The sequence below is a fragment of the Crinia signifera genome, chromosome 1 (assembly GCF_055691185.1).
Source record: "Crinia signifera chromosome 1, ASM5569118v1, whole genome shotgun sequence".
Taxonomy (NCBI): Eukaryota; Metazoa; Chordata; class Amphibia; order Anura; family Myobatrachidae; genus Crinia; species Crinia signifera.
Genome location: NC_139217.1, coordinates 124,888,031 through 124,915,100, shown reverse-complemented (window position 1 = coordinate 124,915,100; position 27,070 = coordinate 124,888,031). Strand labels below are relative to the sequence as shown.

The 27,070-nt window shown below is 45.6% G+C and overlaps 1 protein-coding gene across 2 annotated transcripts in view; it reads right to left on the bottom strand.

Annotated features, from left to right (window-relative positions):
- Window positions 1–4,094: 4,094 nt before the first annotated feature.
- Window positions 4,095–27,070, bottom strand: part of ANXA10 (annexin A10) — a 70,346-nt gene continuing 47,370 nt past the window's right edge. For both annotated transcript variants that reach the window (XM_083157066.1, XM_083157073.1), the window contains exons 11-13: window positions 24,583–24,641; window positions 22,567–22,689; window positions 4,095–4,357 (exon numbers count right to left, since the gene is read on the bottom strand). In XM_083157066.1, the coding sequence (XP_083013192.1) occupies window positions 4,289–4,357; window positions 22,567–22,689; window positions 24,583–24,641 (251 nt within the window). In that variant the 3' untranslated portion in view covers window positions 4,095–4,288. The remainder of the gene's footprint in view (window positions 4,358–22,566; window positions 22,690–24,582; window positions 24,642–27,070) is intronic.

The window sequence follows — 27,070 nt, the reverse complement described above, 5'->3', positions numbered from 1 at the left end:
GGTTTCATATACAGAAAGGCACCGTCATTGAAAGATAAACTTGTTAAGAGCTGTCTAGATGTTATTCCTAGAACAAGTGACCACACAAAAGGATTCCATAGGTGCGGCCTATGTCTTATGTGCCGAACAGTTAAGGGATCAAGCAAAACAAAAGAAGTCACCATTAATGGCACTGGGTATAAAATAAATGAATTTATCACATGTAATTCCAAAAATGTGATATACTTTTTAGAGTGTAAATGTGGGCTCTTTTACGTCGGCAAGACTACCAGAAGCCTAAAAACACGTCTAGCCGAACACGTGTACAATATCAGGAAAGGCTTGGTAGCTCACACATTGTGTGCCCATTTTAAAGATGTCCACCACTCAAGAGAACATGAACTTAAATCCTTTGGCGGTCTGGAACAAATAACGCCAACCTGGCGAAACAAAATATTGAAACCAGACTTGCACAGACAGAGATGAAGTGGATTTTTAAGTTAAAAACATTGGTTTCCCATGATCTTAATGGTGACTTCGAAGTGAAATGGTTTTTATAAATACCTGTATTATTTTTAGCAGTGTTTTTATTGTCTTTTAAACTCTGCATCCCGCTGTTTTTAATATGGTATTTTTATCTTTATTTTATTTCATATGGACTTTTTAAATGGACATTATCCGGGACTTCTGAGTGCAATTCTACAGTACGGTGCACTTTAAAGATTGGCCCAAAGAGACAGATCAAGATGGAAAACAAATTCAAGAAAATTTGACAATGGACTTAAAATGGACTATTGTTATGTAAGGTTTGATGTTCTATTCCGGGTTTTCTCTTTGAAATGCAAGCTTGTCATCTGATCTCTTAGTAAAAAAACTCCGCTATCCAGCCCCGACGTGTGGAACGCACACTTCCGGGTTTCACTGGAACGCGAAACTTCCGTATTGTGGCGTGATGACGCACTTCCGGTTCCGGACCATGTGACCGGAGACCGGGATTTTCACGCCGTCTTCTGCCCATTTAAACAGCTCCAGCCACGGAGTACAGCATGCTCCTGAGGAAGGATGAAAGGACCGAAATGCATTGAGCAGCTGTACCCGTAGCAGGAGAAATACAGCATCTTGTGTCCGTGGGATCCACCGTCCATCCTGTTATCGAGCAGCTGTGAGAACCGGCATCTTTCAGCGGCACTACCACAGGAGTAGTTGGTGAGACCCATCCTATTTGTTATCACCGGCTGGTGATTATTATGCTTTATACCCCCATACCTTTGTGAGTTTGTAGAGTGAATAAAATTGTTCCCCCCCTGCACAAAGAGGTGTTTTGCACTATCTTCCTTTCTTTACCAGATTTACTGAGGAAAAAGGAAAAAGGGGGATTGCATGGACTAAGTCCTTTTTTGGTGATTCCTAGAACATCGCTATAAATAAGAGAGGAACCAACTGGGACATTGTCCTCTAATTAGTGTAAGTTTGATCTTACCTTTTGCTCCGCTGAACACAGCGCTCAAGACATTGATTTTTCTTTTTGTCTACGCATGTGCATGTGCCAGTTGCATGTTGACACGGCGAACAGAGTTTTCGCCAGGATCACACACCCAAGACTGCTGGGTAGGAGACCAGTGTGCTGACCATTTGGGCATTTGGCAGCAGGTCATGCAGGTCAGCAGGTCATTTGGCAGCAGGTCATGCGTCCAACCACTTGGTTAGCAGCGAACTTATGCTGCTTACTGAGCCAAGCTGAATCGCCACCAATATGTATTAGGTATTATGGTGTGGGGTATAATATGTAATAGGCATTATGGTGTGTGACATAAGGTGAAATCCCGGAATTGAAAAAATGCTCAATCCCAGGATTTCCAGTATTGGCATCCCTAAAAAATTACTTATATGGGCAGGCAGGCGGCCGGGAGCGGGGGAAACAGCAGTGATGCGGGAGTGCCTGTGCCTCTGGGCGGTATGCGGCAGCAGCAGCAAAGGAGTGGGGATGTGACTGTGCAGAGGGTGCTCAGACGCTGCTCGACATTAGATTGCACATGTATAATGGACATTACGATGTGTGGTACAATGTGTAATTAGCATTACTGTGTGTGGCATAATGTGTAATGGGCATTACGGTTTGTGTGGTTTAATGTGTAAGAGGCATTACTCTAAAATGACAGGGGGGCGGGGGGCGAAACATACCCTTGCTCCAGGCACCATGTCACCTAGCTACACCTTTGCATGGGCTGTCTGAATAGAAGATCCCTCTATTGCACAAGGTTACTTTTAGACAACAGCTTTAACAAAGGTTTGGGTCAGTATGCTATCCAAAGATGTTTGTTGAACAAGGTATTTACTTTATCCACATACTTCAGTATAGACACTGAGATCCAGAGCAAGAGCGAATGGAAGCAGTAGATAGAGATACTTACTAAAGGCCCATACACACTGGGCAATTTTGAGCTAAAAGCCACCCAGTACGGCCCGGCTGCTACTCGCTCCCGCATCATCACCGGGAAAGCCTTTCATCTACTGGTATTACCATCAGATGAGCAGCTTTGTGGATATCTTTCAATAGCGATGCGCTATGGAAAGCCGCCCGCCCCCCCTCTGACAGCACTGGGCAAGGGGAAATCCGCTTAATGTGTATGCACTGAGCGGCTTTCCCTCCAGCGATGACATATCCAGTGTGTATGGACCTTAAAGCTTCTGTATTACCTGAGTGATATATAGCTTTAGAATTCACATTTTAATATGAGAAAAAGTAAAAAAAAAAAAAAAAAACTTTTAGTGATGATAAATATTCCCTACAGTAACAGAAGGCTGTTTGCATTGGATTGCAGTTTTTAGCTAGTGTCTGACAAACAAGAAGTACACAGTGAATGACAGTAAACTGTTTGTGCTGGATTGCAGTTACTAGTTTGTGTCTAACAAACAAGCATACTGTACACAGTGACAATCAGGGCAGGACGGCAACTAAAAATAGGCTCTTTCATTTAAAGCACCTCAGTGTCATCATGTGGCTTCCGGCATAGACCCCTCCCCGTATTACTCCTGACTCCTCCTACTATCTAATTTATACTCTTACAAACATAATTATTAATAAAACAACATCCAAATGTGTGTAATTATTTGTATTACAATACATACAACACAGCTCAACCAGCAAGGGAGTAAATTTGGTCTGATCTATTTGGTAAAGCTGGCACTTCATTGGTGTAGGTGACACACGAAGAAAAAGGAAGGCATTTTACCAAAAGTCAATTACTGACTGAGCAGTTGTACTGGTCTACCTAGGGTGGACTGATGGAAGATTTTAGGTCAGAGTGTTGATGACAGAAGCGGCATATCTGTGCACATCAAAGCAGAGCAGTAACTTCATTACTTGGTGACCTGTGTACATAGAGAGCATTGGTGCCCCCTTCTTTTTTTTTTTTTTTTATTGGACAAGAGTAAAAATAGGGGTGTCATAATGCTTGCAAAGGGGTGTGAGCACACAATAGTACCTCCCAGTTCAAATAGTGCCACACAGTAATGCAGCCACATTATACCACCCAGCAGTGCCCCCTTATACACATTACACCACACAGTGACCCTTATTCATGTTATATCACAGTCATGCCCTTATTCATACTACATCAAACAGTAATGCCCCCTATTCATGGTATGCCACACAGTAGTGCCTCATACACATTACTTCACACAGTAGTAGTGCCCCTTACATACATTATTCCACACAGTAGTAGTGCATGTTATAATACATTATGCCACACAGTATTGCACCTTATAACCTATTATACAACAGAGTTATGCTCCTTGCACATTGTCATACAGTAATGCCCCTTATAACACATTTTGCCACACAATAATGTGCTCCTTACACATTATGTCACACGGTAGAAGTGCCCCTTGTAAACATTATGCCCTACACATTAATGCCCCTTATACATTATGCCACACACACACACACATTAATGCCCCTTACACATTACGTAACATTCTGCACTGCATCCTTTGTAAAAGTTTAGAAATATGTATCAAGTAGAGTAACGGGTTGGTAGACACAGTAAGCAAGCAAACGTTTCCAAAATATCAATAACAACTTTGAGGTACAAGTTATACATTTATTTGGCTTTCAAAACAGGCACATCCTTTGTGTAACTTATTATTTCTATTTTTCTCTCCTTATTAAAATCAACAATTGTGTGATTATAATTTTCTGATTGAATTAATCCATTGTGAGCTCTGTGATCATTTCAGCAAAGGCAAGCAATGTTATTCAATGTATCCTTAATGTAATGGTGTCTAGTTAGTTTGGGTCTCGGTGGTCTCAGTAGTCTTGTCCATCCCCAGCACAGATGGCAAGCAATGCTTTTTCATAATGTCCTGATGCAGAATTCTGTGAGGAAAAAAAGTTATATGATTTATTTTATGGTCATATAGCATACAAGGCAGACAAATAAGCACCACTTTAACAGTCCAATCTCCCATCACTTTTATTATATTGCTTCTTTTACTCATTTAAAACTTCAATTACTCATGGGACTATCAGTAAAACACGATGCACTTTAGTATTGTTAAAGCTGTACTTTACATTAGGCAAAGGGCATCATTTATAATTGTACATAAAACTGATGGTGCCTTTAACCATTGTGAACTACGACCATCGGTCACGATGTTGATGTGTGGTTGCATCCTCAAAGCAGCACTCAGATCTAGTAAATTCCTACAGGTGGCTCCTGTCTCCTACAGACACCTACTGCGCCATTTCAATTTAATTTGCTGTGGGCCCGAGATTTGAACATGTATTAGGTTATCATTTGGGTGGGCGGGGGGCCCTGAGAGTTCGACTGAGTCGGGGGCCTCCACAGGTTTTTTTCTTGCACTGGACATACAAACACATTGTTTACAGATGTTTTAACTCCCAACTGTCCCAATTTTCGCTGGACTGTCCCTTTTTTGGGGGATAGTCCCTCATTCCACCAGGGGCTGGCAGTGTTTCTTTGGTGGAGTGGGGGGAGTTGGAAGTCTTCCCTGCAGCATGAGCAGTGGTGACTAGACACTAAGAAAGGGCTTGAGAAAGTTGGGAGGTATGCAAATACTGTATGATTTAAAAAAAAAGTACAATTACATCAGGGTTGCCGACTTTCAAAAAATCCTCTCCGGGAGAAGCCCGGAGAGGAATTTTGCATTACGAGTTTTGGGGGCGGGGCTTAACTGTGACATCATTAAGCCCTGCCCCCATTACGACAAATAGCCGAAATAACTGGTATCCATGGAGGGGGCGGGGCTAAAATGACACGATTGTGCCGTTTTAGCTCCGCCCCCTCCCCTGAGACCCGCAGATTGCGGCATATAAATGCCGGGATCGGGGGGCTCAGTGGGGTTCCCCATGATTCCGGGAGGGTTGCCCACCCTTCCGGGGGCCGGGAGGAAGGACCCGATTTTCGGGAGACTCCCGCAAATTCCGGGAGGGTCGGCAACCCTGAATTACATATGGGGTTGATATTAGGGATGATGCTTTATGTTTGTATTAATAATCTGCAGACAAAGTAAGAATTTATGGAATGAGCATTCAAGTTGGTACCATTTCTCATCATTCTGAGACCGAAAAGTGTATACATCAGCCATTACTGTACTTTGAACTCCTGGAAAACTGGAACAATACATATTTATTTTACACAAGTGCGGATACCAGTGCAGCATTCTGCGTTAAAGCCAGGAGATCAACATTTCTACTTCTTGATAATGGCACGTTATTGAATGAAAACTATAAAATGATGAGCCACATCATTATATTAGTGTATTGCAAAGAAACCGAAACTGAATTTAATCTAAAAACAGTAAACAAATGCAATCCTCTAATACTGCTTTCACATTGCAGAAATGGGTAATGACACGGTATTCTTAAATGGGACTTTAAAACGGGTCTGAGCCTTGAGACCTTTCACATTGCAGGTGAAAACCGTTTTAAAAATTATTTAATACCATTCAAACATTCAACCCGTTTAACCCCCAAGGGACACGTTTCAAGCCATTGAAATAGAGCTGTTCAAACTGCCAAAAAAACGTCTTTGAACCGTGTAGGACTCTGCTTTTTAACCGTGTTGAAATACCGGTTAACTTTAACCGGTAAATCAACTCTGGCACTTTTACATTGCAGCCTTAAACGTTTTTAAATGGAAAAAAAACGGCAATATACCGTTTTAAAAGTGCGATGTGAAAGGGGTATTATTCCATAATATGCTTATTAACAACAACTGAATATTTCCTGGAAGAGATCTTGGTCTCCATCTGCTGGTTAAAGTAATAATTACATTAACACTGCTTTCTCATTGTTCTATTCATTAGTAATGTATTTAACCCACAGTAGCAGTATACACCATACCTCCCAACTGTCACGATTTCCGCGGGAACGTCCCGATATTCGGGGACGTTCCGGCGTCCCGCCCGGAGCCGCCATTGTCCCGCGGTGGGGGGGACAATTGGGAGCCCCCCCAGCTTGCCGAGAATAGACGCTGTGCGCATGCGCACAGCATCTATTCAGCGCCGACGAGCGGCGAAAACGGGGGCGTGGCCGGAGTTCGCGTCACCCCGTGAGGCCACGCCCCCTTTTCTCGAGGCCACGCCCCCTCCCCGACCTCCCAACTTCAAAAGTTGGGAGGTATGTCTACCCTATGGGCCTGATTCTTGTTGACTCACTGAAGAAACAAAGAAATCGCTGCTTAGCGAGTCATTTAACACCGCCCGCTGGGCAAGTGAATTCCCGTCCCTGTCTGAACGTCGCTGCCGCATTGCGATTGGATGTTGCCAACCATCAAATACATTTTCCCCTGTTGACAAATATAAGTCAGTCTTGATTGACTTATATTTGCGCTGTCAGGGTCTGAGAACAGGGTGGCCGTCTGAGTCCTGTGATGTCAACCCCCCACCCCTGGCAGACAGCCACCTGCCTTCGTTGGCATGGGGACGCCTGGCGTTTTTCTGGGCGCACCCAGCTTTTCCGACTTTGAAGTGGTTCAGTCCCGAAGTGAATCGGCATTTTGCTGTCTTCACGTCCCTTTGGCAACTTGACAATATTGCCAGTTCGCCATCATCAGGGGAGGAGGCAGGGCTTGGATCTGATGTTGCTCCAAGCACTGCCTCCTCCATCAGTGTGAATGGGAACCAGGTCGCTCTAACGGGTAAACCCATTTACATTGCACGGCAATGAATCGGTACGAACCATACTTTTTTTTCCAGTTTGTAATGCTGGGTCGCTGCCCGGTTGCTAGCAGTGGTGTAGCTAGGTGCCACGGTGCCCGGAGCAAGGGCATGTTTTGCGCTCCCCTCCCCGATTTGTAGTAGGCGGGGCTCTTGGGGGACGCAGCCTAACATTATACCACACACCGTAATGCCCATTGCACATTTTAGCAAACTTTATAATACCCATTACACATAAAGCCACAGATGGGGGGGGGGGGTTGGTGAGTGAGGGTTGAGAGAAAGAGAGGTGGCAAGTCGGAGAGAGTAAGGAGAGAGGAGACAGCGGTGGGGGGGTGGACAGCAGGGGAGAGAGAGGGAGACAGAGTGGGTGGGAGAACAGGAGAGAGAAAAGGGGATGGGAAGAGAGATAAAAAGAGGAAAGATGGTGTGGGGAAGAGGTTAGAGAAGGGTGAGGTGACGGCACAAGAGGGGGGTGTGATACAGGGTGAAGTGCCAGGGGGCGAATAAGTAAGGTAATGGAAGAAGAGGTGAAAGGGGGTTAGGTGAGAGGGGGTGAGGCGACAGGGGAGTGATAGGGAGGGTAAGGTGCTTGGTTGGGAAAAGGGGCGAGGTGATTGGGGGGGGGGGTGAGACAACAGGGGCAATAGAGAGGGTGAGGTGGTGGAGGGGCTGTGATAAGGGGCAAGAGGGAGTTAGATAATTGGGATGAAATGACAGGGGAACAGAGTATGGGAGGCAAGTCTTCTCACCAGCATCTGTGGGTCTCCTGGTTCTCAGCACCATCCACTGCTCAGCTACTGGTCCGTCCACTGGCCGCTGCTTGCCTCATTATCCCCTGCTCCCCAGTGCCAGCCCGCCGCTTGACTGGGGGGGGGGGGGGGGATCCGCTGCTCTGTTTAGGAGGGGGGGTCAGGCAGCGCTGTCCGCACTGTGGATGTTCTGGGTCTGCACTCTTAGCAGAGCTGCACACGCTGTGGCTTCACTGAGTGGGGTCGGGCAGCGCTGCCGCTGCACTCCTGGGAGCAGGGGCCAACGCAGGGTTTTCATGGGTGGGTTTCTGTACATGCACATAACTATAGATACACAAATACCCACACACATCATGTACACACATTATGTACACACACACACACATAGCATACACACATTATGTACACGTACCTACATACATAATACATACATACCATTCATACACACACACACACACACCATGTACATACACATACATAACCTACATACACACACACATATACGATACATACTATACCTGCACACATCATGTACACATACCATCCATTATTTACACACACACAAACACACATATAGCATACATACATCATGTACACACATACCTTACATACACATCATGTACACACATTATGTACAAACATAGCATACATACACACATGTACACAACAGACACATGCAAGCATACAGTACATACATCAGGAAAACACACACATACCATACACACACACACATCATGTACACATACATACATCATGTACACACACATACCATACATACACATGCACAATATGTAAACATAGCATACACCCTCCACCCTCAAACATCAGGACAACCCCTGAGCCCCCAAGCATAAACCATCCACGTTAGCTGCTTCTCCCCTCTCCTGGCTTGCTTGCTCTCTCACAGAGCACAGCCACGGAGCACTGCCTGGGAGGAACTACTGTATAGGCTGCCTCTTTAAACAGCACCCCCTACCTTCAGCCAGCCCAGCAGCACCCTGTCACTCAATCTAACAAGACGCAGCTCCCGGCAGCCAAACAGACTGCACGGGGCTGTGAATGGCGTCAGGCAGCGCTGCCGCTGCACTCATAGGTGAGGGGGGAGGAGTGGGATCGGGCAGTGCAGGGAGGGAGCGGGGGAGCAGGCTGCACGGTTCCGGCGCCATTTGATGTCTCTGCGCCCGGAGCTGGTGCTCCGCCGGCTCCACCCTCCCTACGCCTCTGGTTGCTAGACCCGGTAAGCTTTTTCAGATCGCACCTATTACCGGGTAAAACTGGCATGAACCTGGTAATTAGGTGCAATCCGAAAGGGGTATAAAAGTCAGTGTAGGCTAACTTTTTTATTTGCCTCGGAGATGGACAAAATCGTGGAGAGCACTGACATCATGTGAAGCAGCTGCCAGCCCTGTGCACGCTTCGACCCACTGTGTTTGCATTGGGATGCCCATCGTTTTTCTGGGCGCACCCACGATTCTTGTGGGCATGCCCAGGAAAGCTTATTGTTCCCATGCAACAGCCCCCTTTACCCACCCCCCTCTGTGGGAAGCCTTGGTGCATGTGATACTTGGTGAAGGAGTTTGCACAGCGGACCTGCATATGTGTATATTTGCCGATACACATGAGTAGATCCGAAACATTAGTCCCCAGACCAAACTTGCTTTTCAGCAAATACAATTAAATCACCCCCTAAGTTTGCAGTCTTTGAAGAGAAATTTTTAGTGCTCTCCCATATGCAGTTCAGAATAACCACAGTAACATACCTTTGCAATTGAACAAGTCACACAGTACATTGGGATTGCTCTGTTCACTGCAAAGTGTTACTAAACCAGATTAAAAAAGAAATCTGCTGTTTTAATAGCATTTGACATTTTGCATTATCTGATGTGTTGCAAATAAGCACAATGGCCAAATGGGAATATTAGTGCTTCAGGCTAAAATTTTCTGCAACTGAGTTATTCTATAAAAGGGAATGACAAAAAACGAACCCATAAATCTTTATTGTGAGCTAAATCTGCAAAATTCACCATATGGTATTTGTTGCACTGGCAATAAAGAGAGATGCATTAGGCCAAATAAAGAAAGGATTTTGGAAGAAAACTGCTTGTTTAGACTCTGTGGGGGAAATTCACTAAGGCAAATACGTCTAAAAAATTCATATTTGCATAGTAAAATACGATTTTTTTAGGCGTATTCGTATTTTTGGCATTTACTATGCCAAAAATACACATATTCATATTCGTATTTTTGGCACATTCATATTTGTATTTACAAATACGAATGTTTGCGCCATCGGAAAATATGAATAGGAATCACCATTCAAAAGAATAGTGATTCCTAATTTACTAAGTGGCCGTATTGAAAATACGGCCACTAATTAGCGTATTTCGGCCGTAGTGGTAGATATGCCAGGAAAATAGACTTCAATTTAAGGCTGTGGGGGTCTCCCCCACGGCCGTAACCAGCACCAGGCTGAAAGAGCCGGGGCTGGTATTAAAAAAATCAGGAAACCAACCAGACAGGGGTTCCCCGATTTTTTTTAAACCAGCCCCAGGCTCCAGGGCCGGGGCTGGTTCCCAAAACACGGGAGACAAAATAACTAGGGGTCCCCTGTATTTTAAGAACCAGCCCCAGGCCCATTCAGCCAGAAGGGTAATGCCACACCCAGGAGGAGAATTTTTATTCAAGTCCCCCCGCCAAAGCATTAACCCTACCCACCAGTCAGCCTGGCCAGGGATCTTGGGGAAGTGGGGACCTCTGCAATAAAGGGGGTCCCCCCCTGCAGGATTTACCTGGCCAGGCTGAAGCCTGGTGCTGTCATCGAGCTGATTGACGTGTAAAATATAGAATAATAAACTATTGTCTTATACTGTGGAACTATGGGTCCCAGCAATCCTCCCCCGTATGCTGGGACTTGGAGAACCACAAGTCCCAGCATAGTCCGGGGCTCCAGAGCTTCAGGATCCGAAGAACTCCATTGGGCAGGCATTCCCAACCACGGTCCTCAAGGCACACCAACAGTGCAGGTTTTAGTGATATCCAGGCTTCAGCACAGATGGTTTAATCAGAATCCCTCAGATACTAATTAAGTCACCTGTGCTCGAACCTGGATATCTACAAAACCTGCACTGTTGGTGTGCCTTGATAACCATGGTTGGGAATGCCTGCCATAGGGGTACCAGTGGATGAAAATCCTACTCACCAAGGTCCTCCAGCAAAGATTACGTCCTCTTCTTTCCGCCGTAGTTGTCAGGTCTGGGGTCTGTTGTGTTCCTGACTCGGACCGTGGTGGACCAGTGGAGGGCGCTGAGTACCGGAAGGCTGGAGGCCTGATGTATGACATGCACAGGGGAAAGACCTTGCGTACCAGAGTGTTGACGGAGACCAAAAGCAGAGGCGCGGAGTCTAAGCTGCCAGCGGTATTCACCAGGGACCCCCGCAAGGGGATATGGACTTGGCTGCGTCTGACAGGCAGGTCGCGGCCCCCTGCCCTGGCTCTCTGGACGTAGGCTGGGACTGGAGCTGTGAGTATCGGAGGTGACTGTAAGCAATGACACTGGAGACACTGGCAGGTGGAACAGTCTCTAGATGGCACCGTGTGAAAGTGTCAACACAGGTGTCGACAGCGAGGTCGTCGGGGATCACTCAACTACAAGATGGTAACTGCAGGAGGCTTCTGGAGATGGTATACCAGGTAAGTATGATTAGCAGGAATCAGTTACTCGACTGCAGAGTGGAATAGCAGGAGTCTTCTGGGGATGACAAACCAGGTAGTAGCTGCAGGAACTGCGAGAGGTACACGGGGAATCCGGATAACCAGGAGCCTTGGAAACAGCTGAACTCAGGAGGTACTGGGATCAGATGAACACAAGTTCAAGGCAATGACTGAGGATTAGAGGCCGGAATATATCCCCCCTGCTGCGTGCTGATTGGCTAGCTGCAGCAACACCAATCAGTACAGGGAAAGAGTGAGCATACCTGAGAGGTATGCAGGTGTGTGGGTCAAAGGTTACCCTGGCTGAGCAGCGGGATTGGACCTTCTGGTCAGCTGAGCGCATGTGTCATGGCGGCGCCCATGACGCGCGGAGTCCAGCGTGCCGGCATGTCGATTACACGGGTCAGCACCAGCCAAACATGGGACATCTCGCCAGACACTAACAGCGACCAGAGGCCTTACTCTCAACGCTGACCACCGGGAAGTTAATGGACGCGGTCTCAGACGGGGCTGAGACCCACGGTTTGTGACAGTACTCCCCCCTTTTAGGGTGGGCACCGAACACCCTTTAGGCTTGGACGGGTTCTCTTCGTAAAACATCTTGAGTAATCGGGGGGCATGCACATCTTCCGCATCTGCCCAACTCCTCTCCTCAGGACCATATCCTCTCCAATCAATGAGGTATTGGAGACGCCCATACCTCCGACGAGAATCAATGATTTTGTTTATCTCGAATTCTACTCCCCTGCTGGTTTGGACTTTGGGTAGTGATGGGGAGGAAGTATGGAAGCGATTCAGGATGAGAGGACGTAACAAAGAGATGTGAAACGAGTTGGGAATGCGTAAAGATTTGGGCAACTTCAACTTATACGCCACAGGATTGATCCTCTGTATAATAGTATAAGGGCCGATAAATCTGGGAGCAAATTTCATAGAAGGAACTCTCAGCCTGAGATTCCGTGTGGAAAGCCAAACTCTATCCCCTGGACACAATTCAGGAACAGCTCTTCTCTTGCGATCTGCAAAGAACTTGTACCTTTTTGAAGCTTTCTTGATGTTGGAATGAACCTCGCTCCAGATTTGAGAGAAATGGTTAACAGCTGCTGCGGCTGCAGGTACATCTATCGCAGGTAACGCTTCAAAATTGGGGGCCCGGGGATGTTGACCATAAACTGTAAAGAAAGGGGAATGACCAGTGGTTGTGTGGTACCTGAAGTTATGGGCAAATTCAGCCCATGGAAGGAGTCTAGACCAGTCATCTTGAGAGGATGATACATAAAGACGTAGGAAGGTCTCCAGATCCTGGTTTACCCTTTCTGTCTGGCCGTTGGACTGGGGGTGATAGCCTGAAGAAAACTTTAATTTTATTTGGAATGCATCAGACAGAGCTCTCCAAAACCGTGCTACAAATTGTACCCCACGATCGGATACAATTTCACTAGGCAAACCATGACTTTTGAAGATATGTTGTACAAACAGCTGAGCCAGACTAGGAGCGGATGGTAGCCCGGGCAATGGAATGAATCGGGCCATCTTGGAAAATCTGTCAACTATTACCCATATGGTGTTGTACTCTTGAGATTTGGGTAAGTCGCAGATAAAGTCCATCGAAATGTGAGTCCAGGGACGGGATGGAATAGACAAGGGATGGAGCTGACCGGCTGGAGCTTGTCGGGACACTTTGTGCTGTGCACACTCTGGACATGAGGCCACAAACTCCTTCACTTCCTTGCCAATCTGCGGCCACCAGTAGGATCTCTGAAGAATTTTTAATGTCCCCTGGGCGCCAGGATGCCCAGAAAATAATGACTTGTGTGCCCAGGAGAGTAGTTTCTGACGAAGTTCAGTGGGAATGAAGATTTTACCAGGAGGAGGCACAGGCGATACTTGTGTGGGAGCAAAAGGGATGGGATCAAGAATGGGCCGACTCTCCTGCAGATCTGAATCTTCTTCCATGGAACGAGATAAAGTATCAGCTTTTACATTCTGGGTGCCTGGACGGTATAATAATTTGAAAGAGAAACGAGAGAAAAACAAGGACCAACGAGCCTGTCGAGGATTCATACACTGGGCAGACTGGAGGTATAACAGGTTTTTATGATCTGTGAAGATCGTCACGGGGAACTTGGCACCTTCCAATAAATATCTCCATTCTTCGAGGGATAGTTTGATGGCAAGCAATTCTTGATCTCCAATGGAATAATTTCTTTCTGCTGGAAGAAACTTGCGAGAGAAGAACCCACAGGGGTGGAGTTTTTCATCACTGTTTTTCTGGGATAGTACAGCACCTACTCCTATGTTAGAGGCATCCACCTCAAGAAAAAAGGGCTGGTCGACATCGGGCTGAGACAGGATAGGAGCGGTGACAAAGGCTTGCTTTAAAAACTGGAAGGCTGCGACGGCTTCTGGAGGCCAGCTGGCTGGATTAGCCCCTTTCTTGGTGAGTGCGGTAATGGGTGCAATCAGTGTGGAGAAGCCTCGAATGAATTTCCTGTAGTAGTTGGAAAACCCTATAAAGCGTTGGACTGCTTTGAGGGAAGTGGGTTGTGACCACCCATTAATAGCCTCCAATTTTTTTTGGATCCATACGTAAATCAAAGCCAGAAATGATGTAACCTAGAAAGGGCACGGAAGGAACTTCAAAGGTACATTTGGAAATCTTGCCGTACAGTCTGTTTCGCTGAAGACGAGACAATACCTCTTTGACCTGGGTTCGATGAGAGGATAAGTCCTTTGAAAAAATGAGGATGTCATCGAGGTATACCACAAGGCAAACGTAGAGCATGTCCCTGAAGACCTCATTTACAAATTGCTGGAAGACTGCTGGAGCATTGCAGAGACCGAATGGCATTACCAGGTACTCGTAATGACCATCCCGGGTATTAAATGCTGTCTTCCACTCATCGCCTTCACGGATCCGTATCAGATTGTATGCCCCACGGAGATCCAGTTTGGTGAAGACTCGGGCACCCCTCACTCGGTCAAAGAGTTCGGTAATTAAAGGAAGCGGGTAACTGTTCTTGACTGTGATATTGTTTAAACCTCGGTAATCGATGCACGGGCGAAGGCCTCCATCTTTTTTCTTTACGAAAAAGAAACCTGCGCCTGCTGGGGAACTTGAGCGCCGGATAAAACCTTTTTGAAGATTCTCCTGTATGTATGCAGACATGGCTTGAGTTTCAGGAACAGACAAAGGGTAAGTTCGACCTTTAGGAGGAAATTTCCCGGGAAGAAGATCAATTTTACAGTCCCAATTACGATGAGGAGGCAGAGTATCAGCAGACTGCTCGCAGAACACATCAGCGAATTCACTGTAGACTTCAGGGAGCTCAGGAAGAACTTTCGCATTGGCTGAACGAGTGGGCACCACTGACTTGATACACTGCTGTTGGCAATGAGAACTCCATTGCTCGTTCTGTAACGTCTTCCAATTGATGTTGGGATTATGAAGACGGAACCAGGGAAGACCAAGGACGATTTCATAAGAAGATTTGGGAATGATGAAAAATTTGATCTGCTCCTGATGCAACATGCCAACTCTAAGGGTGAGGAGGCTGGTACAGAAACGAACCTCACTGCCTGGAATTCTGCTGCCATCAACTGCTGTAACAGCTAGATGTGGAAATAACGGTTCCATAGGAATCTTCAGTTTAGTAACCAGGTCTTGTGAAATGAAATTCCCGGCTGAACCGGAATCTGCCAAGGCGGTGCTGGAATGGGCACCGGCAGGGGTATCTAACGATACGGGCAAAACAAAGTCATATTCTGGAGGAGACTTAGCCACTTGACCCAACCTGACTCCTCCCTTACAGGTTAGGCTCGGTCGTTTCCCGAACGCTCGGGGCAATTGTTAATGAAATGACTGGGAGCAGCACAATATAGGCACAAACGATTGCGCTGCCTACGGGTACGTTCTTCGGGAGTCAGTCGTGATCTACCCACTTGCATTGGTTCTTCACGCGTAGGAGACTCAGAACGAATCTTGGGAGAAACTTTGGGAATTAACTTCTTGTGTTTTTCTTGTCCTCTCTCACGAAGACGTAGATCAATCTTGACACATAGAGATATAAGATCTTCCAATTGGTCAGGAAGATCGCGAGATGCCAACTCATCTTTAATCCGGTCAGAGACTCCTAACCAGAAGGCAGCTGTCAGGGCTTAATTGTTCCACTGTAATTCAGACGCGAGAGTTTGAAAGTGGATTACATACTGCCCCATGGGGCGGGGCCCTTGCTTGATCTGGAGGATGTTGGTAGCTGCTGACACGGGTCGACCTGGCAAATCGAATATGCGGCGAAAGGTCTGGATGAATTGGTCATAGTCCGCCAGCAGTGGATCTGCTCTCTCCCATAAAGGTGACACCCATTTTAGGGCAGAACCAGTTAATAATGACACAATATATGCAATTTTAATTCTGGCCGTGGGAAAATTATGAGGAACCAATTCGAACTGGATTTGGCACTGATTGATAAACCCTCTGCAGGTCTTGGGGTCGCCATCGTATTTGGTGGGTGCTGGCAGTTGGAGACAAGAAGGTGGAGCTGGTGATGCTGATCCTCCGTGGGAAGTTGACATAGAAGTCGACAGGGACTGCTGCAGGGTGTCCAACCTGCTGGAGACATCCTGCAAGAATTTGATCACCTGCTGCTGAGTGGCTTCTTGGGTCTCCATTCTGGCAGCAACATTTTGGAGAACCGCTGGTCCCACACTTGGGTCTTGAGCCGAGTCCATCGGCCTTGAACTTACTGTCAGGTCTGGGGTCTGTTGTGTTCCCGACTCGGACCGTGGTGGACCAGTGGAGGGCGCTGAGTACCGGAAGGCTGGAGGCCTGATGTATGACATGCACAGGGGAAAGACCTTGCGTACCAGAGTGTTGACGGAGACCAAAAGCAGAGGCGCGGAGTCTAACCTGCCAGCGGTATTCACCAGGGACCCCCGCAAGGGGATATGGACTTGGCTGCGTCTGACAGGCAGGTCGCGGCCCCCTGCCCTGGCCCTCTGGACGTAGGCTGGGACTGGAGCTGTGAGAATCGGAGATGACTATAAGCAATGACACTGGAGACACTGGCAGGTGGAACAGTCTCTAGATGGCACAGTGTGAAAGTGTCAACACAGGTGTCGACAGCGAGGTTGTCGGGGATCACTCAACTACAAGATGGGAACTGCAGGAGACTTCTGGAGATGGTATACCAGGTAAGTATGATTAGCAGGAATCAGTTACTCGACTGCAGAGTGGAATAGCAGGAGTCTTCTGGGGTAGACAAACCAGGTAGTAGCTGCAGGAACTGCGAGAGGTACACGGGGAATCCGGATAACCAGGAGCCTTGGAAACAGCTGAACTCAGGAGGTACTGGGATCAGATGAACACAAGTTCAAGGCAATGACTGAGGATTAGAGGCCGGAATATATCCCCCCTGCTGCGTGCTGATTGGCTAGCTGCAGCAACACCAATCAGTACAGGGAAAGAGTGAGCATACCTGAGAGGTATGCAGGTGTGTGGGTCAAAGGTTACCCTGGCTGAGCAGCGGGATTGGACCTTCTGGTCAGCTGAGCGCATGTGTCATGGCGGCGCCCATGACGCGCGGAGTCCAGCGTGCCGGCATGTCGATTACACGGGTCAGCACCAGCCAAACATGGGACATCTCGCCAGACACTAACAGCGACCAGAGGCCTTACTCTCAACGCTGACCACCGGGAAGGTAATGGACGCGGTCTCAGATGGGGCTGAGACCCACGGTTTGTGACAGTAGTCCAGGTCTTCTTTAAAATAAAACGTGACTGAACCCGACCGGTACCCACTCATGGACTAACTGTAGGGACGCTGAAGTTTAATCTAGAAGGCCAATAGAATCATTCGGAGGAGAGGTGCTGAAGATGAAACTTCAGTGTCTCTCCGATTAGTCTGTGAGCGGGTACTGGTCGGGTTCAGTTGCGTTTTTTTTTAAAGAAGACCTGGACTATGTCGGAAAGAAGAGGACGTGACCTTCGCCGGAGGACCTTGGTGAGTAGTATTTTCTTCCACAGTTACCCCTATGGATTTCTTGGGATCCTGAAGCCCTGGAACCCCGGACCCCGGACTCTGCAGCCCTGGAGCCCCGGACCCAGGGATCTACCTACGGGCTCAAGATAGGTAAGTATCAGTATGTATGTGTAATGTATGTATTAAACTTTTATTTTTCATGTGTGCCAGTGTGTGTTTATTTAACTATTTCTTGTACTGTGGAACTACAAGTGCCAGTGGGCCCTTTAATGTCCCACATGCTGGGACTTGTGGTTCTCCAAGTCCCAGCATGCAGGGGAGGCTTGCTGGTACTCATAGTTCCACAGTATAAGACAATAGTTTATTATTCTATTTTTTACACTTCAATCAGCTCGATGCCAGGGGCATCGAGGACAGCACCAGGCTTGAGCCTGGCCAGAAAAGTCCTGGAGGGGGGACCCCTTTATTGGGGATATCCCCACTTCCCCAGGACCCCTGGCCAGGCTGACTGGTGGGTACGGTTAATGCTTTGGACTTGTATAAAAAGTCTCCCCCCGGTTGTGGCATTACCCTGCTGGCTGAATGGGCCTGGGGCTGGTTCTTAAAATACGGGGGACCCCTTAGTCATTTTGTCCCCCCGCCTGCCTGGGGCTGGCTTTAAAAAAAAATTGGGGATCCCCTATCTGGTTGGTTTCTTGATTTTTTTTTAATATCGGCCCGGCTCTTTCAGCCTGGTGCTGGTTACGGCCGCTGTTTTTTTAATTAATTAATTTATTTTTCTATATTTTTTTTTACACACTGCAGCCTGCACGGATCTGACTGATAGGAATTCGCATTAATGTCCGTATATACGGCCGCTAATACGGATCAATACGACTGAATACGACATCAAGGATTACAAAGCATCATATTTGACTGCTTTGTATATTCCCCTCCGGGGGGAATACCAAATAGTTGGTATTCTAGCATACACCCTTTCCCAGTCTGTGCAAATATGAATATCTCTGACCCTTCCGCAACTCTGCGACAGATACAGGCTGATCAATGCCTGCGGAGATGTCACACACCCTCCCTTAATATGCCTGGGTGCGCCTGCATTTCTTCTGACACTCTCAAAACGGTGACATTGTGTCAGTCAAACTGCAAAGGGATTGCTATGAGATTACTTTCACAATTTATTTTGCTATTTGGCCTTGCGCATGTGCGCTATGATCCTTATGCAATTCGATCAACGATAAGATTGTGATTTTGCAAAATAGCGATTAACTCTGAATAACCCCCTATATGTGGTACAGTCTAAGCCAGGCATGTCCAAAGTCAGGCCCGGGGGCCAATTGCGGCCCGTGCTGTCATTTCAAGTGGCCCTTAGCCTCCAGCTGGAAGCGGGCAGAGCATCAGATATGGGAAGCACAGCACAGGACACTAAAGGTGGGGCTCCAGCGAGCTCACCTTTACCTTGCTGTCTGCGGCAGTGAGGAGGTGTTTGGCGTCCTATGCCTACTGCTGCAATTGTATACCACCCTACTCCTCAATCAGTGACAGCAGTGTTTGGGGAGGGGGGCAGCAAGGGGGAAGCTTGCTCCCGTAACATGCAGAGCGGTGGAGAGCAGCAGCGGGAGCCCAAGCATATCCTGTCTTTGCAGTGCCTGCTTTGCCTCTCCTTCCTCTGGCTCACACAAGGGGCTGGGAAACATACAGAGAAGGGAGGGGGCAGAGTGGGGGACTTACAGTGAAGAAGGGTCAGGCTGGGGGACATACAGTGAATGGAGGCAGTGATGGCCATTCAGAGAAGGGGGAGCAGTGACAGGCTGGGGGACATACAGTGAATGGGGGCAGAGTGGGGTACATAGTGAATGGGAGTCATACAGTGAAGGAGGGTCAGGCTTGGGGACATACAATGAATGGAGGCACTGATGGCAGGCTGGAGGACAGAGTGAATGAGTGCAGAGTGGGGAACATACAGTGAATGGGGGTCATACAGTGAAGGAGGGGCAGGCTGGGGGACATACAGTGAATGGGGGCAGGCTGGGGGAAATACAGTGAAGGGTGCAGGCTGGGGGACATAGAGTGAATGGGGGCAGAGTGGGGGACCATTCTGATGTGATTAATGATTCAAAGAATGTCAGGCTGAATGGTCGGCCCCCACACATTTACACTTCACCAAATCCCTTCGATAACATACATTCTCTCGCATGCGGCCTAAGGGGAGAGAAATCATTCGATGGTTGAGAGATCCGGAATCGGACCCTAAGTTTCATATCATTTGAAAATTAGATTTTGGACCCAAAATGGCATCTGATGTCTTCACTACCTAGTATGACTGAAGTCCATAAACACATAGGTTGAATCTGTAGAGGCTGGAATGTAGAAGTATATGTTAAAGATATCAAGTGTCTTCTAAGATGAACCTCAGATGATGATGTCTGTGAGCAGCAGTGTACTCCACAGTTTTTACTATAAAAAAGGATATGAAAAATACAATGAGCTGTGCATTGCTATTGCTATGGCCCCTACACACAGAGAAATGTATTTTCTAAGCAATCAAGTAAAATTAAGTCAGATCGCTTAGAAATGCCCTGGAATCTCCCCACTACAATCCATTCTGATTGCAGCTGCAAGGCTAATGTTCCTTTGATCTGCTGATTTGCTCTGTCAGTCCCTGCACTGGTTTCCTGTTTTCTATTGTATTAAATATAAAACACACAAACCTATTAACTAAATGACACCATCATAAAGCTCTTCTCTCATCTCGAAAATGTTGCTCAATCTGACCTTTCCATAGGTCAGATGTGCATTTCTCATCCACACATGGGGCAGATGTATTAAGCATTAACAAGAGATAAATGCAAGGGTGATAAAGAGAGATAAACGTTCAGCCAATCACATCGCAACTGTCATGTTACAGGCTATGTTTGGAAAAAGTCAGTAAGGAGCTGATTGGCTGGACGTTTATCTCTCTTTATCACCCTTGCATTTATCTCTTGTTAATGCTTAATACATCTGCCCCATTATTTTCTCCTATTCACAATTGCAGGACATTCTTTGAGTTGCACCCACTCTGTGGAATGTCCTCCCATGCGCAGTTAAACTCTATTCTCAAAAACTTCAAGCTTTCACTGAAAACTCACCTCTTCGGGCAAGCTTATCAAATCCTGGGACATCCCACATAGCTTCCATAAGCTATCCTACTCAATTACATCCCCACAATATGGCCCACACATTACCTCACATCTTTTGTCTTTATTTAATTTACAACTTCCTGACCGCTGGCTCACATTGTGTGACTATATCATGTATTAATGCCTAGTGTTCTTATTATAGGTGTCAATTTATGTTTAAGCTGGTGGGTGCTCAAACCTCATGAAAGAAGGTGTGGCCTTGTGAAAAGGGGGATGTCCTTTAGGGAGAGGGTGTGGCCCTTAGGTTTACATCTGCTTAGATTGGCCCACAAGATTGACCCACAAGGGGTATAAGGGAATGTATAGATGCAATCCCACGGAACATTCTAGAAAATGTGTTTAAAAAACATAACTGGAAACCCCCAGTATTTGCAATAATAATAACAACCCCCAGTGTCTAATAAAATAATACCTGCATATGTTTTGGTGAAACAGCCCTGCGTTTTGGTAGGGGGCTACCAAACACTGCCAGTGAGTGTGTCACCAGTTGTCCAGGCACTGTGCTGCTCCCTCTATAATGGCAGCCGCTCTGCACCTCTGCAGTGTCCCCTTACTGTCAGTGCGGCTGCCTACTATTCTCTAGTACTCTGCTCAGTGAGTGAAGTTACTCTGAATGACATTGCTGGATCAGCAGCGACATTTGAATCAACTCCACCCACTGGAGTACTAGGGGTGGGAGGGACAAGTCGAGGGACCTAGAGCCACTGGCTGCTGGCAGCTTAAAGTCAGACTTAGTGGCACAGGAGGGCAATGGGTGAGCTCTGGCCATGGGTGCTCATTATGTTCCGTGGATGCTAGGGCCTCGGGAACACCGACGGAATCGCGCCATATTATAAGCTTGCAAGCGGGGCCTTCCTAGGTCTACCTAGGTCTACTGTATGTCTGTCTGTTCTCACCCAGTTTGTTCTATCGCTGTTGTTTACAATTGTAGAGCTTGACGGAATATGCTGCATTATGTAAGAAACTGTTAATAATAACAACATAAATAGTAACATAATAAAGCCGCTCTTATAATTTGCTATTCCTTTCTGTAGATCTCTGCAAGATGTGTTGTGAATTTGATTCCATAATTCCATCTTCCAAACAGAGTAAGTGGGGAATTCTAGTAGCCCCAATAACTTTTCAGGAGCAAAAAACTGGGCTTCACTGAATTATTTTTAACTTCGGAAAAAAGTCGATTATGACTGGTTGCCAATAGCAACATTCCATCTGAAATAGAACTCCCATCTTAGTAAATAAACCTAAAAGAATCTATGATAAGATATCTATGTGTTTTCAATGCCAGCTTCCCAGGAAATAGACTTTTCAGGGACTTTTTCAAAACCTGCGGAGGTTCTGAAGAATTTCCTCCTAAATATTTATTTGTAAAATCTTTTTTCTAAAAGTGTTTCTAAACCTTTATTTTAGCCATCTCAGAAGTGACAGGTTTCCTTAAGTCAATATAAGTGTTTTTTTTTTTCCTGTTTATGTATTTTATTTTAGTTTGCTCTAATATTTGTGTATTTCAAGTTTTTTTTTTTATTTAAAAAAAAAAAGCATTGTGACTTTTAGATTGTATAAATTGGATGCTGTAATTTGTGTTCTTAACAATTCATGACAGGTTAGCTTGGGTTTTTAATGCTGCATTTGCACAAGAAATGGTTTAGCATTGATAATGTAGTTGAGATTCTCATGGGGTAACCGGAGACATCCTAGGACTGACTATCAGCTGTTGAATTACATTTTAGTTATCACAGATTATACAGAAATAAATACATACATATTTGTGTGCATATAGATTACCTTAATGTCATGGAAGAGGGAATTTCCATATCTCTCCTTGTATCTCTGTCTGATGGTCATTAGGTCTATTTCACTTCTGGCTATTAGAGTCCTTATAATTGTTTTATTGTGAAAACCAAAATCCTAAGCAGAGGAAATAGACAAAGGCAGGCATCAAAGTTAGTTACTTGGTGTTAACATTGTGTCATCATTGACCAAGTGTGATATATTTGGCCAACAGTGGCATAACAATGGCACTGTAGTCCAAGTGGTGGCTTGGGGAGCTTGTGTAGGATCTGTGCAAAAATAGTCCTCCAAAAATATCCGCCACCATGGAGGAGACAGATACTAGAGGTCTTACTAGATCTCTAATGTCTGTCAGGGAAGCATACAGCAAGAAGGGAACACCTGGCAATGAGCATGTGACCCTGGTAAAAAGCATGTAACCCCTGGCATTAAGTAAGAAACCCCTTGCAACAAGCATGTAGCTAAAAAAATATCATTAATGTCTGATGGGGAGGTTTGCGAGCTGTGTTAGAATTTTTTTTGCCAGTTGGACATTATGGGGCAGATTTATTAAGCTTGGAGAAGAGATAAACTGGAGATAAAGCGGAGAAAAGGTAAAAGGAGATAAAGCACCAGCCAATCAACTCCCAACTGTCTTTTTTCAAACACAGCTGATTGGCTGTGCTTTATCTCCTTTTACCTTTTCTCCACTTTATCTCCAGTTTATCTCTTCTCCAAGCTTAATAAATCTGCCCCTGAATCTCTAAGTTGCGTCACTGTATAAAAGTGAACCAGCCAATGGATCCACCCATCAATTTTTGGGACCTATTCTGATGTTGTCGCTAATGCAAATGCAGCTGCATTTTTTTTTGCACAGCTGCATTTTTTTTTGCATAGTCAGATGTGTATTTACCATAATGTGCTGCTATTTTCAACTGCCAGGGTCCCGAATGGTAATGTTTGGAGTGGCAGTTGGCGTGGCTACCATCTGAAGCCATCACGGCATACAACCCATGTGAAAATGTCAATTTATGTAATTTTGCTTAGATATTTTTATGCAGACCACTTGTGGCGCTCTTTAAATAAGTGTAATAATAAAATCTATTCAGAGTTGGAAGCAACTTGGGTGGTTTTGTCTTTTCGTAAAATAGTTTTGCGGTGAGAACTGGGTGGTGGCAAATTTAACAGGGGAAACCACACTGAGTTGTGGGATTCTCATTTGTGTACATACATCATTTGCTGAGTAAACATCGCAAATATAAGAAGTACAGTATAAGAGTTTCACAAACAATACAGAATTTAATTTTGTTACCATTTGATGAAAGAAAATGGTTATAGCTTTTGTCACCAGATGGCAGCAAAGTCCATGCTAATGTATTTTACTGTACAATTTAGTTGTACTATGTACAACTAATCTGAATTACTGTACCAATACATTGAAGTGCAAAACTTGTATAGCAAACAATCTGCAGTTATTTTTTATATGTTATATGCAAGTTGCATGCGCAGGTGTTGGAATGATTGGCCTGACTTAAGTAAGAGGTAACCTTTTGAATCTTAATAATAATTTTAATAAAGAGACAAGTGAAGTAAGACCACCTGACTTCTGAATAATTTTTGTCTAACACATAGTAAATTTAGGTTGATATCGATCAATTATTTGCATTAGAGCTAAAATATACTGTAAAGTCTTCTTATGTTCATATCTTATGCCCCTTTCACACCGCATCTAAAACCTGGGTTATTGCTGGGTTGTTGCCTGGTCAAGCCAGGTCGACCCAGGTCGAGGTGCAGTGTGAAAGCACAAAACCTTATATCATGTGTCATCCAACCTGGCAATTTGACCTGGCATATAAGAAGGGTTAAACCTGGGTTGGACCCGCGGTCAAGATCTTGGGTCTGACCCGGCAATGCAATCCGAAAGCAGAGAAATTGGGAGATGTTTCACATCCAGTCCAGTGATTACATTTTTATGAATACAATTTCAATAAATACTCCTACATGACGCCTATTAGTAGTATAAACACTTACATGAATTGCAGAGTGAAGTCTGTATGCAAAATATGATGGTTTGTCCCGAACACAGGATACTGTAAAAGCATACAAAAATAGGTTATTTCAAGAAAGATGGCTAGAGAAAAGTAGATTGCAGTATCATTTTTATACATGTGGGTTTTACCAAGTGTATAGACTATGAACTCTAACTTCATTGATGATTTATTGGAGACACATGTGTTATTCTTGTGCCAAAGAATACAAAACTTCTATCAAAAGAATATATAAACCAGATATCTCCTTGTACCAGATACATTTCATTACTGCCTCACTGGGATCAGTATTGTTTTAGTCATGGTCACTTATTGCACAGGTATGTTTGTTGTGGCTACCAATGAATAGAATCATATAAACAGATGTTTTCTTTCATTAGCAAATTGTATACAAATTCAAACCTTTATATTGGTGGGTACTTGTTTCCTAGCATGGCCACACCGATTTCCATCGGGGTGGTCGTGTTGGAAAAATCGCGTCGGTCGCATCGCATGCGATTTGGTCGCATGCGATGCGACCGACCCGATTTTTTAATTGAATAAAATGTATTGGATTCAATGTAAAATATTCCCTAGACCCCCAATTTTATACCGTAAACCCCACCCCACGATTGACGCCAACCCGAAGCGTGGCGAGCGCAGCGAGCCTGCGAGGGGCGGCGGTGCGCGTCCTCCGACCTTTTCATTCCCCTACTATCCACGACGGCGTGGAGTTGAGAATATAAAGTGTGGCGAGCGCAGCGAGCCACCGTACCCGAAGCGTGGCGAGCGGACGCGTATAACTTCACAGGTATACGCGTCCCCTCGCGGGGCTCGCTGCGCTCGCCACGCTTCAGGCTCGGTGGCTCGCTGCGCTTGCCACACTTTATATTCTCAACTCCACTCCGACGTGGATAGTAGGGGAATGAAAAGGTCGGAGGACGCGCAACGCCGCCCCTCGCGGGCTCGCTGCGCTCGCCAAGCTTCGGGTTCACGTCAATTGTGGGGTGACGACGGGGCCCATATAGAATGTAAAATGGGTCATATTGGCCCATTTCACATTTTTTACTATGTGAGATGGACTTAATCAATTTCAATGTTAAAAAATATTTTAACATTGAAGCCTATGGCAAAATCGGGGGCATCGCGTCGGTCGCGTCGGGGCCAATGTTAATGGTCCCGACCGACGCGATGCCCGCGATTTTTCCTTTGCCGGCAATGTCGTGTAAAGGTACACGATGCCCGCGATTGTGGCCGTGCTAGGAAACAAGTACCTATTGGTGCAACTCTGATGTAGGATCCAGCTATTGAATGGGCGCACTCCTCTTAATAAATGATGTATTGAGAACAGTGATAATTACATTATCATAGGCTTAGGGTAATGTTTCACAGCTTAGCACCTTTTCACCAGGATGGATGGCATCATGAAAGTACTAGTGCAAAAGTGCTGTGCTCATACAGTGCAAAATGCGATTATTTATATAGCTATAAGGTGAGTGCATAATACACCAATAAGTATTTTATGTGCATTGCCCAGTCTAATGTTCTGGTGTGTTGAGATTTTGTATTCTGGTTTTGGATTTTCCTGTTGTATACTTGTTGTTAGGAAGTTTAACAGACTCTTTTTTCCAGTTCCTCATCCACCCACCTAATTTAGCTCTTGAGTTATGTGTGTTGGTAAACAACAGTTTGTGGCTCCTGAGTTAGGTCAATCTCATTATGAGTTGGTCAATAAAATTTGACATGATTTGAAAATGACAGCAGTGTTTTCTATGTCAGTAGTTTTTTTTTTGTGATTGCATTTTGGTTAAAATTGTTTACTTAAGCAACATGTGAATAAAAGCATGGGATACACCATTTAGTGGGTTTAAATGGCCAATACGGTGGTACAGAAATCAAGTAATTGTCCGACTCCTGTGAATGTCATGTTACAAGGCTATGGCCAGTAGCCATTCCTTGGATTATTCCACTATGGTTCTTCTGTAAATGTCAATGTTAATTTTACAAATATGGATGTTTTAAGTAGCTATGGATGTCTATTGATAGGTATTATACTGAAGCGGAATAATATCATAGTGTTAGTCCATTTACATCTTCTATTTTAAAGTAGTACCTGAATACTGCCTATTGTAGAGACGTGTTTGACTTTAAATCTCTGTAGTAGTAAAATGCTCTGTAATGCTGAAATTGCAATCTGTTCTCTACATCCTTTATTGCTGTCTAAATAAGTTATCTTGATCATTGAGCAGAGGCGCTTTAAAACAGGAGAGGGCCAGTGTGCAGGCTCTAAATGGGCCCCATACTCTTCCGCGATACAGTAGACTCTGGCATTGAATTAGAGTCTACTGCCCATGTGCAGGTCCCCAGGAACATGGCTCCCGCGCCACCTTCCTGAGGGCACCTCTATTGCGCATGTGTAAATCACTGAATAATGGTCACGGCTGCTTATTCACAGTGATTGTTTCCACTTATGCAGGAGCTGAACTGAGAGG